A 14,232-nucleotide genomic window follows, 5' to 3' on the forward strand; every position below is an offset into this window, starting at 1 on the left:
CCTAGGACACTCCAAATCGCTGCGGAGAACACTGGGTGAGTCGTCAGATAATAATTCATGTGAGGAGAGGGCTCCAGGTTAAAAAAAAAATGAAATTCTCCTTTAAATGATCAAACCAATGATAAAAAACATTCAGACCGACTTTATATATATATATATATATATATATAGAGAGAGAGAGAGAGAGAGAGAGAGAGAGAGAGAGAGAGAGAGAGAGTCAGAGAGAGAGAGAGTCATATCTAACAGCTAAAGCCAGGTCAAACGGGCCCACCTACAGTGTAGAGAGTCATATCTAACAGCGAACATCAGGTCAAATGGGCCCACCTACAGTGTAGACAGTTATATCTAACAGCTAAAGTCAGGTCAAACCATTATACTAATGTCTCAAAATGAATGTAGTAATGATTATTGATGTTGAAGAGATTGCGAAGGGAGTAGAAATAGGCAAGACAACGAGCGCTTTAGTCGGTGTCTTTCTAGTCCATCGTTAACAGACAGACGGGAACAGCGATGTTCTCATTTGTTGACAATAATTACGCAACTTAATCTGGCCGTCTGGGTAGTGTACAGGTAAAAGCACGCGCCTACCAGTGCTGCTTCCGGCTCGGTCAGACGCTCCTACAGTTTCAATTGGCCGTGTCTGCGGGTGGGAAGCAGGTGGGGTATGAGTCCTGGTCGCTGCACTAGCGCCTCCTCTGGTCGGCCTGCCGGTGAAACTCCTCGCTGTCAGGTGAAAAGAAGCAGCTGCACATGTATCGGAGGAAGCATGTGCTAGTCTACAGCTCTTCCCAGATCAGCAGAGGGGGTGGAGCAACGACCGGGACAGCAGGGGGAATTGGCCAAGTACGATTGGGAGAAAACAAATGTTACATGTAGCGTTAATAAGGTAAGACTTGCTGTTCAGGGGAACTGTATGGTTTTCTCTGTGTGTGTGTGTGTGTGTGTGTGTGTGTGTGTGTGTGTGTGTGTGTGTGTGTGTGTGTGTGTGTGTGTGTGTGTGTGTGTGTGTGTGTGTGTGTGTGTGTGTGTGTGTGTGTTGTAGAAGGTGCTGCAGTCGCTCCACGCAGAGAGCCCATTTGTCTGCATCTGAACCCTTCCCCTGCCAGGCCTTTGGGGGGCTATGGTGTACTGTATGTGTGTATGTGCATGATCAGCACGACTGGAAACTGCTGCAAGCTGAACACGCACGCGTGCGCACACACACACACACACGCACGCACAAACACATTTAAACTAGAAGATGCATGAGCATACAGTAGCAAGTAGGGATGGGAATTTCATGCATTTTCCTTAACCGTTAGTTGCGCACCTTAACAATCAGTTAATCGGTTAATTGTTAACGTTGTTTCTCTCCCCCCGGAAAAAAAATCACGTCTCGTCTTTCTCTCAGTTCAAGTTCTATTTAACCTCACAGTCACACAATAGCTGCATATTATTTATGTGACATTCATGGCATGAATCACAAATGAAAATAATAATAAAACTATAATTAGCCTAAAAACAATAAGGCTCACCTCCTTTGAACAGCCCGCCTGTCCTAATAGTCATTTCAACAAAGGGGGACGTGATAGCCTGGTTCAATGAACTTAATGAAATCCCTCGCCGTCCACCACACTTCTTTTCCACCATAAAGCAAGACTTCTGTGTTATTGTCTCTGCACGCACGATGCCTGCTCCAATCGCCTAGTATTAATATTTAGCTATAACTTTTATGAGTGACAGCGTCCACAATCAGCATCCAACGATAATGTAACGTGACGTTCAGCGATGCTCGTCGGGGAATCATAAATTGCCCCTGGAGTTGAATTTTGAGAACGGCGTCGCAGTATTTACACATTTACTTTTACAGTGTAATGCTTCTATGCTGTTGCTAGCGCGAGCTTGTGGCTAATTTTAGCATCTGTTTTGGTTCATGTTGTTTGCTCAATTCACTTCCTACTTCCTCATGCATGCGTGACGACCTTTCTATTTGCGCTAGCCGGGCGAGGTACGCCCTCTGCTGGACTGGTATAATTGACACACTGTGAGCTATGAAGACTGAATTGACAAAGTAACAATGTTGTCGGTCAAAACAGTTAATTAATTTTAATCGGTTACGTTCTTAACGGCAGTTAACCAACTATCGGTTAATCATTAACACCCCTAGTAGCAAGTTCTCAGTTGCATTGAGCAAGCATGCAAACACACACACACACACACACACACACACACACACACACATACACACATACATTCACTGGTACACATCCACACTGCACAGGCACATACTGTATACACGAGCACATCATCCAGAAAACACGCATGACAGCAGTGCATTGTCAATAGGCTCTGTGCACACTACACTTCTGTTTGACACAATGCCGCTCCCCCACTTCCTGCACTATAGAGAGGCAAAGTGACCGCCTACTTCCTCCTTCAGCACTGTACCAGAGATTTTTATCCGCCATTTATTTTCCAATAGACATTTCGTTAAATGCTTATGAAAATAGTTTTACTTTGTCAAACCAAACGGTTCAGCTATATTTAGAATCGGGAGAGACCATAGACATTTCACGCAGACTTTAAAAAACTACATCGAGAAAATTCTTTAAATCCGCAATTTGAGTGAAATGTTATGTGGTCTCTCCTGTTTCTAAATATATCTGAACCGTTTGGTTTGAACAAGTAAAACCATTTTTATGAGCATTTTACGAAATGTCTATGGAAAAATAAATGGCAGATAAAAACCTCTGGTACAGTGCTGAAGCAGGAAGTAGGCAGTCACTTTGCCTCTCTATAGTAAGTAACACTGGTCATATCGTAGCTTAAACCCCCCCTTCCCCAGCTCAAAACGTTTTAAAGTCTCATTTCAGAGATCTTCATTGAGGAGCTATCCACCTTATTTTTGGCGGCCATTTTGCCTTACGTTAACTATGGGTTCTATTTCCGGTGTAACCAATTTAGATAACCCCCCAGCCCCCGACAAAAAAAACGTCTATGAGGATTTTACCCTTTTACAGCAGAGCCATTCTGCTCTACAGCCGTGTCGTTCGGGTGCTGGGATAACGTAATGCATTGTGGGTAGTCGGCTACTAACTGTGGCTAATGTTAGCGGCTAGCTAGCTATGTTACATGGCAGTAAAACGCCACCAAATTGATTTAACTTTTAACCATTTCGAGTAACACACATTTCGAGTTTCCATACGGACCTCCAGCGTTGGTTAGTTGTTTATAACGTGACTATATTTATAACTTTTATAACGGACTCCAGCTTCCGGTTTATAATTCGGGTCTGCAGCCAGAGTATAACAAAGGAAATGGCAAGCGGCAACAATGAGTCACGTTAAACCGGACCTTGTACCCACGATTCTTTTTTACAGAGGGGCATTCAAAAATAAGGTGGATAAAGGGAAGTTTAGTACATGGTCACCATGGACCATGGCCACCATTGGACATCGATGATGGTCGGTGGCGACCATGTACTATAAACTGCCCTATAAGACGTTTTGAACTCATGGCATAACGTAATTAAAGGGATACACCACTTTTTTTTAAGTTTAGCTCATTTGCCACATCCCCCTCACATAGCCAAGATACCCCTGCCTTTACCGGCATTGTCCAAGCAGTATACAGTGAGATACAGTCGTGAAGTTAGTAATTATCGCCATAGAATGGAGGCCAATGGTATCGCTGTTAAAAAATCCGCTAAAACACACATCTCACTGCGCTGAAATACATGCTGTGCTTCGGGGACTCACCACACTCACGGCATGCTCCACATCTACACCACCAGTCCATCCCGGTTCGTTCTCTCCCCTCGGCCGCCCAGCTGTTCGGCTGCCCAGCCTCTCGTCGTGCCCGCTCTGCTTCTAAAGCCTGTAGTTCTTCCTCATTATATTCTGGTTCAAATAGATAAGGTTCGGGGTCTTGGTTTGTCCAGTAGTAATTGTCATCATCCTCTCTCACGAAGTCCGCCATGATTAGTAGCTATCGCAGTTGTCCTTTGTTTTGATTACATTCGTTTCCATGGTGCTTTGAGGCGCTGTGTGAGATCAGTGCGCCCGGCGGCCATGTTTGGAAAGTAGTGCCGGCTGTCTATTTTCCTTCCAAAAACACAGCTATGTGCATTTTGGATTGATATTTCATCGTGTGGTGAGTCCCCGAAGCACAACATGTATTTCAGCGTATTTCAGTGTGTGTGTGTGTGTGTGTGTGTGTGTGTGTGTGCACGCGCGTGTGTGCACATGTGCGCGTGCGTGTGTGTGTGTGCGCGCGCGCGGGCGAGTCTGTGTCTGCTGGTGTGAGAGGTAAGCCTCAGAGAGGAAGCACTGAATAAATGTGTAAAATGGGTCAGAACCTGAATATCATTACTGTCCTACTCCCTGCGCGCGTTGTGTGCGTGTGTGTGTGAGTGAGTGAGAGAGAGACAAAGAGGTTCCGATGCGGTGAGGAATTTGAGTGTATGAGAGAAAGGTGAGAAGTGTGTTTGTGTCACTGTAGTGGCATTGCCAGCCCACTCGGGACATGAAGCTCTCCAGAGTGTAAAGACTGGTGTGGGAGGGGATTGAACTTGTGTACTTGTGACAGAGTGCATTGAGAGGCTGTGTCAGGAGCGCGTGCGCGTGTGTGTGTGTGTGTGTGTGTGTTTGTGTGCGTGTGTGTGTGAGACAGAGTGCATTGAGAGGCTGTGTCAGGAGGAGTGTGTGGAACTGTGCCATGGCCCACTTTTGTGTCCAGCTCAGGAGTTCTGCAGGAATGAGTCCTAAAAGCCGGAAATGCGTTAGCATAGCTAGCATAGCTTTAGCATAGCTTCTCTCGTCTGGAAGTCAATGGCTTGTTTGAATGGGTTTTTGGTTAGATGCCTGTAAGGTCTGCTAACACAATGTCATGCTACTTAGACCTTTGCATTCAGCAAGATAATCTTCACGAAAGAACACCGCTTTTATGATTTTTGAGCTGACGATCACAATTCCTGACACATTTAAGCTTCGAAAATCATAAAAGCGGTGTTAATAATGTGCAGATTATCTTGCTGACCAGAAAGATCAAAATATCATAAACCTTTGTTAACTACAGAGCTTATTTCAGGCAACTAACCAAAAACCCATTCAAACAACCCAATGACTTCCAGATGAGGGGAACCAGTGTGATGCTAACTTCCCGGGTTTGCATACAGAGAGTGAGAGAGAGAGCGGAGCATCTGTATGCCCGAGACGTGCGGCCATCTTCCATATCATATCCTCCGCTGAGGTACGCCTGAATATTGTAACAGGCGAGCGGCAGTAGATCTGGCCAGTGTTTACAGGGGGAGCCTCCATCCCAACATGTGGATGAGTTACTGATAAACAGGTGTGTGGGACTGCCTGTGATAAGCAGGAGATGTTGTGATGAGTCAGATGTGTGGGACTGCCTGTGATAAGCAGGAGATGTTGTGATGAGTCAGGTGTGTGGGACTGCCTGTGATAAACAGGAGATGTTGTGATGAGTCAGATGTGTGGGACTGCCTGTGATAAACAGGAGATGTTGTGATGAGTCAGGTGTGTGGGACTGCCTGTGGCGTCAGGAGTGCACAGCCAGTGCCGCCGGCGCCACTATAGCCTTTGCATCAGTTGTCATCCGGGCAGGCATCGTCATGAAACGTGTGCACAGTTGACAGGGGAAGGGGGGATTCGATTTCAGCCCACGGATCAGTGAGTGATCCCCCCACAACCTCCTCTCCCCCGTCTTTACCGTCTTCTCGCCAATTGTACTTGGCCATTTCCTCCTGCTGTCCCCGGTCGTTGCTCCACCCCCTCTGCTGATCTGGGGAGAGCCTTAGTGGCCAAACACACCATACGTCAAAGCCATGCAGAACTGAAGCTTGAGGCAGGCTCAAGCTGAGCTCACGCTTAACCGGTCACACCAGGAGCAGTCTCTTTTCCTCAGCGCTGGGCTCGGAGCTGCTGCTCCGGCCCCTCCCACCCCTCACAAATTGCATTGACTGCCTGCCTGGCAGCTCGGGATCAGCGCGCAGCACGCTTGGAAAATAGAACAGAAGCTGAATCTATCGGTTCGGCATGGCGTTGGCATGGCGCAGCGTGGCTTCAGTGTGGCTTCAGCATGGACGCTGAATTGAAACTGCATGGGATTGGCGTATGGTGTGAACATGCACTTAGACTAGCACATGTTTCCTCCAATACATGTGCAGTCGCCAGCCACTTCTTTTCACCTGACACCCCAGGTGTTGGTATGCAGGGAATATCCTGCTGCACTACCTGGGTGCCCGGTGTGAGGGATTCTTGGGGTTGCTGTGTGTGTGTGTATGTATGTGTGGTTACTGTGTGTATTGACAAATACAAGAGGAGTAACAGCAAAGCCCCTGTTGTCCATGTGGTAATGCATGTGTTTCACAGGATTTGGGAGGCTTGTGATGTGTAATGCTTTGAGGTTTGTTTGTTTTTCTCTACAGACCGTCCCCAAGCCCATTGCCCTGGAGCCCTGCTTTGGCAACAAGGCCGCCGTGCTCTCCATCTTTGTGCGGTTACCCAGAGGCACCGGCGGCATCCCTCCTCCAGGACAGTCTGGTAAGACGCACGCAGTCACAGAGTGCTTAACTTGTTTTTCATCTTTCTTTCTTTGATTTATCTGTCTTCTCTGCTTCGATCTGCACTATCTTTCCTCCATTCGCTTTTCTGCGTCTGACTATCTTTATGGATAGTCTAGAACAGGGCTATTCAACTAAATTGTTCAGGGGGCCACATTGTCAGAAACCTAAGGGACCGGGGGCTGGACCGTTGCCCAAGCCATTATATGTACACTTGACACAATGCGCCACCACATTTTCGCAGCCGCGCTGGAACTATTATTAAGTAGGGGGTGCTGTAAGGAATGGAATCTCGACGCTGCCCACAAGGGCAGCGTCGAAGAAAATTTTATGTTTTTTGGACTTTTATCCATATTTAGAAGAATATTTAATTTTAAATTAACATTAGGATTATACTGTTGTGATGTCATTATTCAGTATCTTCTCTTTTTCTATTATTAGTATTAGTATTAGTATTAGTATTAGTATTAGTATTAAATACTGAGTATCTCATGAAAAACTATTAATATTGCAACTTTTGTGTTTAGCTCCGTCTCACAGCATTGTAACATTGTAGTGCAGCAAGAAAGGAAAACTACTGTAAACATTTGAACCATATTTCTTGTTTAGAACCTATAGCTAGCAACATCACACATCTCCTGAAACACCATTTATAATGCATCTTTCTTGATTAGCTACATCACATCGCCATCTCCTGAAAAACATTAATATTGCACCTTTCTTGTGGCTACATCACAGCATCTACTGGAAAACATTTATAGTGGATCTGACTTGTTTAGTTCACTTTAGATTCACATCACATCTGAAATACAACCAGTCGAGTGTAATAAGTAAATGAGGTTTAATTGTAAAAAAAAGAAATCAAAAAAATATATATATATATATTTTTTTTTGGGAACTCATTCGCGGGCCGGTCGGACTTGATTGGCGGCGCCAGTTGAATAGCCCTGGTCTAGAAAGACACAAGCTAGAGCCCTTACTTGCTCTTTCTTCCACTCTCTCTTGTCTCTTGTCGATTTTTCCTTTCGTGTTACGGCCTCTTAGAGCTGCTGTAGCATTTTAACATAAATAAATCTATTATATTAGTTTGTATAATTAGATCAATTACCATAAATAAACAAGACTAGCCAAAGAGATTAGCTACCTCTCCCACTCGCTCCGGCTCCGCTGCATTTCACATTGAGCAGCTTGGGGTGACTTTAGCAGGAAATCTGCTGGATTGCTTTCTGGCACAAAGGGAGATTGCTCTACAGCACAGAACAGAACAGGGAGAGGGAGCTGTTTTTCCACTTCAGAGCAGATGGTGGAAGGAGTGAAAAGCAGCTGGAACATGTATCATGTTTACCCTCTTCAGCAAAGCAAATAAGAAAAGCTTTGTGTGAAGAAGCAAACATCCTCTTTGCAGCAGGAAGCAGTGTGGAAATGTCATTCATGCTAACAAATACCACTTGTGTGATATAGAGGCTACCAATCATCTCATGGTCTCATTTGCTTACAGTAATTATACCAAGGTATGACAATTAATTTGCAAGAACACGTTGATTGACGTATTGATTGATTGATTGATTGATTGATTGATTGATGATCCCTGCAGGCTAAAGCCCTCTCCCTGCTTTCCCTCTTGTTTTGTTCCTGTACTCTGTCTCTATCAGCCCAATATCAGACTGAATTATCATTATCAACTCATTGCACTCTGTTCCTTCTTCAGTCTGAGATTCCCACAGGGGGAGTGGATTTTCCCTAACCAATCACTAGAGACCACCAACGTATCCACCTGAATATTATAATCCAGTGGAGAGAACGCAAAAACCATCTCCCCTTTGAATAAATGCCTTCAAAGCAGAGTGCTGTTAGAATTTCAAAGTCATTGGTACTTTTAATCGATATAAAACAAGCCTCAGTAGCCGCGTCTATCTCGTCTATAGCAGTTACCATTGTTGTTATTGACAACAGCTTGCTTGACAACGGCGTTGGACATTGCACTGTTTATTGGCGCTGACTGGCTAACCGTCAGTCCCCCTCGGCACTCATTGGACCCAACGTTTTTGTTTTTTTTCCAACACGAGAAATCACTGTTGCATGTCATGATGGTCCCAGGCAATTTCTCCAATGTTATTCCTTCCATATTCTGTCTCTTCTCTCTGTGTGTCTCTTTGAGTTGTGTCTGCGGCTGCTGAGGCTAGGTCCTCTCCTCTCTGTTTCCCCTTGATCATCTCTCCCTCTGCCTGCTGTCTTCCTCTGTCTTTGTCATCTCTCCTCTGAGGACTCTGCTGAGAAGCAGGTTAGATCTCTTCCCTGGCTTTCCCACTCTTTACTTTTCTGTTCGCTCTTCATTTGCTCCTGTCTGTCCCTTGTCTTTGATGTCTGTGTTGTAAGGTGCAGGCTACAGCCCATTTCCCTTTGCTCGCTTTTTGACTAGTTCTCACTCAGTCACTATCCGCATCGCTCAACCAGACACTGAGAACTTTCTCCCAGCTTTCTGCATCGCTCAACCAGACACTGAGAACTTTCTCCCAGCTTTCTGCATCGCTCAACCAGACACTGAGAACTTTCTCCCAGCTTTCTGCATCGCTCAACCAGACACTGAGAACTTTCTGCATCGCTCAACCAGACACTGAGAACTTTCTGCATCGCTCAACCAAACACTGAGAACTTTCTGCATCGCTCAACCAGACACTGAGAACTTTCTGCATCGCTCAACCAAACACTGAGAACTTTCTCCCAGCTTTCTGCATCGCTCAACCAGACACTGAGAACTTTCTGCATCGCTCAACCAGACACTGAGAACTTTCTGCATCGCTCAACCAGACACTGAGAACTTTCTGCATCGCTCAACCAGACACTGAGAACTTTCTGCATCGCTCAACCAGACACTGAGAACTTTCTGCATCGCTCAACCAGACACTGAGAACTTTCTGCATCGCTCAACCAGACACTGAGAACTTTCTGCATCGCTCAACCAGACACTGAGAACTTTCTGCATCGCTCAACCAGACACTGAGAACTTTCTGCATCGCTCAACCAAACACTGAGAACTTTCTCCCAGCTTTCAGCATCGCTCAACCAAACACTGAGAACTATCTCCCAGCTTTGAGCATCACTCAACCAGACACTGAGAACTTTCTCCCAGCTTTGAGCATCACTCAACCAGACACTGAGAACTATCTCCCAGCTTTCAGCATCACTCAACCAGACACTGAGAACTTTCTCCCAGCTTTCAGCATCACTCAACCAGACACTGAGAACTTTCTGCCAGCTTTGAGCATCACTCAACCAGACACTGAGAACTTTCTGCATCGCTCAACCAGACACTGAGAACTTTCAGCATCGCTCAACCAGACACTGAGAACTTTCTCCCAGCTTTCAGCATCGCTCAACCAGACACTGAGAACTTTCTCCCAGCTTTCAGCATCACTCAACCAGACACTGAGAACTTTCTGCCAGCTTTGAGCATCACTCAACCAGACACTGAGAACTTTCTGCATCGCTCAACCAGACACTGAGAACTTTCAGCATCGCTCAACCAGACACTGAGAACTTTCTCCCAGCTTTCAGCATCGCTCAACCAGACACTGAGAACTTTCTCCCAGCTTTCAGCATCACTCAACCAGACACTGAGAACTTTCTCCCAGCTTTCAGCATCGCTCAACCAGACACTGAGAACTTTCTCCCAGCTTTCAGCATCGCTCAACCAGACACTGAGAACTTTCTCCCAGCTTTCAGCATCACTCAACCAGACACTGAGAACTTTCTGCCAGCTTTGAGCATCGCTCAACCAAACACTGAGAACTTTCTCCCAGCTTTCAGCATCACTCAACCAGACACTGAGAACTTTCTGCCAGCTTTGAGCATCGCTCAACCAGACACTGAGAACTTTCTGCCAGCTTTCAGCATCGCTCAACCAGACACTGAGAACTTTCTGCCAGCTTTGAGCATCGCTCAACCAGACACTGAGAACTTTCTGCCAGCTTTGAGCATCGCTCAACCAAACACTGAGAACTTTCTCCCAGCTTTCAGCATCACTCAACCAGACACTGAGAACTTTCTCCCAGCTTTCAGCATCGCTCAACCAGACACTGATAACTTTCTGCCAGCTTTCAGCATTAAAACTGAGTGGAAACAAATGAGAGAGTTAAAGAAACCTGCATCGCAGAACCAATCTAGAGTCTTTAGGGCGGCCTTTCATGCAGAAGGGGCGGTGACATGCAGAATGAAGTCATATGCTTGTAAACGGATAAAACAGAATCAAATAATGTAACGTTGCTCGGGACATCCATTTTCAATGTTTTAAAAAGCTCTCTCCGTGTCACAAAGTGATTCTCTGTATCTCCAGTTTGTAGGATAATGGGGGGGAGTACGTCATTTCCGGTAACGTGACGGGAGGGGGCATAGGTTTGTTAGTGGCCGTTCTGGCTGCCGTTCAGTTTGTTAGTGGCCGTTCTGGCTGCCGTTCAGTTTGTTAGTGGCCGTTCTGGCTGCCGTTCAAGCCATTATTTTTGACAAGTCCCCAGACGATTGGTGGACGGAGATCTTCAATTGTCTGGGACCCGAGACGAGCTCTCTCTCCTTCCAGGACAGTCTGATTGAACCCTTGACTTGCTCTCATCCTGTTCACTCTCTCTCTTACTCTCTTCCTTGTCTCATCTGTCCATCTACCTTTCCTCTCTTTCTTTCCAGCAGTGTGATAGGACCCTGATAGGATGGAGCCCTTGCTTTCTCTCCCTTCCCTAGTTTTTTCCTCTTATCTTTCTTTCCTCTGTCTTTCCAATCTATCCTTCGAGAGTTCGGGCAAAAGCCGTTTACTCGATTCTCTAGTTTTTCTGTGTTCTCTCAGCATTTTTCTCTTTCTCCTTCTCACTGTTGCAGTCTCCAGACCAGCAGTGTGCCCCAGGCTCTTATTAATTACCACATAGCCCTATTAGTTGTAACAAAACTGTCTCGCTCTCTATGGAGCTCCCCCCCGGGCAGCATTTGTTGAGACCAAGTTAGCCGTGTTTCTCCCGTCTCCCGCTGCCCTGAGGTTCTTCTGTTTTACTGCTTTTAACTGGTTTCCATCCAGCCTTGTTCTTTTCAGCATCCTCAGAGACTGTCACAGCCTTCACTCTACATCTGTTTACAGTTTGTCTCCTTCCAAAATGGCCGCCCACGTAACTCTCCAAATAGCCGAGAGGAGGTCAATTAGCTCTGATTAGCATCTGAGCCTCATTTTGGTGCTTTGAACCATCCAGCACCCACTTTGGCACACGCTATCAGAACTGCATAAATTGTTGGAGGGTGAGGTCCCAACTCCAGCAGCTCCCTTTGGTATTTTTATTTTGCTGTTGGCTATATGTATTTGGAGTAAATGCATCCAGCATTGGATATCAATTGGAATTGGTTTCTTGGAATTTCATGGCTGGGAGAGTATTAATTAGTGTTAATGAAGTGTGTTATAAGTAGATGATTGCCTGTTCTCAGACTCCATGATCTCACCACCTGTGTATGTGGTCATGTCTGGTGCATGTTCACAGGAACCAATCACTGAACCCCTATCTGCTCACTCATTGTATGTCACTCTGGATTATAGACCGTATAGAAATAGAGATGTAGAAGCCACGTCATCCATTTGTTTGTGAATTCCCATTTTGAAGCCTTGAGTTTGACATTTTGACCATCGGCATCTTGTTTTTTGGGGGAGGCAGACCATATTTGGATGAGAAGATCCACAGAGCCACCGCTATTGGTCCATGATCAGCGAGCTGCATGATCACTGAGAGGCGTCCTTTCAATCACGCCCCAAACTGGCGATTGATACCATAAAGTAATAGGTAATAAATAAAATGAGAAGTAGGGTCATTTTCCAATTGACTTCCATACAATGGGACTTATTTTTGCAGCCAGTGGAGTCGCCTCATGCTGGCCACTAGAAAGAATGCAGGTTTAAGTCACTTCCGAATTGGCTTCATTTTTCAGCCCCGGAGGTTGCCTCTTGCTCTGGATAAGAATAAGAAGGCTAAATATATAGTGTGTGTGTGTGTGTGTGTGTGTGTGTGTGTGTGTGTGTGTGTGTGTGTGTGTGTGTGTGTGTGTGTGTGTGTGTGTGTGTGTGTGCAGGTCTCGCCGTGGCCAGTGCCTTGGTCGACGTGTCCCAGCAGATGTGCGTGGGCTACAAGGAGAAGTCTGGAGGCCTGAGGAACCGCAAGCAGCAGCCCAGCGCACAGCCCTCCACCTGTATCTGACCCACACCCACATCCTCCAGCACCACCCCGCTGCCCCGCGCTCGCCCATCAGCCGCCTGCCTCCTCCCCCCTCCCTCAGAGGCCCTCCCGGCCCCCCGCCCGCCCAGGGGAGAGGTGCATGTGCTGGGACGCAGGACTGGAACTGTCAGGGAGGGAGGGGCCGCGTCGCCTGGCGGGCCGAAGCCTCCACAGGTTTCCCCTCCCCTTCCTCCTGCGGGAACTCGGAGGGTCCCCTCAAAATGACACGGGGAGGGGAGGGAGGGACAGAGGCGGCACCCACCCCTCCCCCCAAAAAAGAACTGACATTTGTCCGATACCGCCTCGATAGCGTAGAGGTGGCCACGGCTTGCTGCTAGAGGAGATCCGTGTCTCGTAGTTTTCGACGAATCCAGAGACTCTGCAACCCTTCTTCAGTCATGTTGTACTTAAGTTATTATTGTTGTTTTGATTTTTTTTAATGGCAGGAATTAACTGAATATGTTCAACTGCACACGGCACGCACGTACACACACTCTCTCTCACACACACATACACACACACACACACACACACACACACACACTTCCACTCCTTTCAATCCCCCGGCCCCTGGACCCGTTTCTTGCCTGCTGTCATGTTCATGGCTCAGCACTGAAGGCTGGTGGCACGGGCGTCCTGCACACTTTGGCCTCCGAGCGAGCAAACAGCGTGTTCAGTCTTCCTTTAATGAGGCTTTACTGCAGCAAAGCCCATCTCAAGAGTCTGTCACATTTCTAATCGGCATCTCTGTGTTTTCACCGCTGTATTCTCCATGGCCAGTCTGCCTGTCTCTCTCTCTGTCTCTCTGTCTGTCTCTCTCTCTGTCTGTCTCTCTGCCCGTCTCTCTGTCTGTCTCTCTCTCTCTCTCTGTGTCTGTCTCTCTGCCTGTCTCTCTCTCTGTTTGTCTCTTTGCCCATCTGGCCACCGATCCGTCTGCCTCTCTAGCTTCTCTGGCGCTGTGGGACCGCTGCTGTGTGCAGAATAAAGCGCGTGCAAGACCGTGGCAACATCTCCTCCGCGCCGGCTGGATAGCAACCCAGCGGTGATTGAAACGTTTCCAGCTAATTACTCCTCCAGCCACAATGAAAGCCAGCCCGTGCGCACAAATACGCACACAGGTGCCATGTCGGGCACACAGCACAACAGTTGGTAGTGAGAAAACCCTTCTGTGTTTAACGATTGTCCCCTTGGCAGCGCGGTGTGTCGCGCTGTGCTCCCAGCTCGGCCGGAACAGGCATCTTATAGATCTGCTGACTCTGATTGACTGAAGTGATTAGGCTGATCTGCATGAGGGGAGTCGGGGCCACACTTCAGAAGGATGGAGGGGGGCGATGGGATGGGAACCTCTCTGATCGTTGCCTGAGAAATCCATAGCCTCTAATTGCTGCTCCCGTGTCCCACGAATGTGATGCATGCCTCCCCCAACCTCTGCGC

The 14,232-nt window shown here is 47.0% G+C and overlaps 1 protein-coding gene across 1 annotated transcript in view; it reads left to right on the forward strand.

Moving 5' to 3' along the window:
* The window catches only part of atrn (attractin), a gene marked incomplete at its 5' end in the record, with an annotated part of 226,984 nt that extends 214,001 nt beyond the window's left edge, over positions 1 to 12,983 (forward strand). The window contains 2 exons of the mRNA XM_083634035.1: positions 6,428 to 6,542; positions 12,656 to 12,983. Coding sequence (XP_083490161.1) covers positions 6,428 to 6,542; positions 12,656 to 12,780 — 240 coding nt within the window. The 3' untranslated portion in view covers positions 12,781 to 12,983. The remainder of the gene's footprint in view (positions 1 to 6,427; positions 6,543 to 12,655) is intronic.
* Positions 12,984 to 14,232: the final 1,249 nt, after the last annotated feature.

The sequence above is a fragment of the Poromitra crassiceps genome (genome assembly GCF_964638095.1).
Source record: "Poromitra crassiceps genome assembly, chromosome: 3".
NCBI lineage: Eukaryota > Metazoa > Chordata > Actinopteri > Beryciformes > Melamphaidae > Poromitra > Poromitra crassiceps.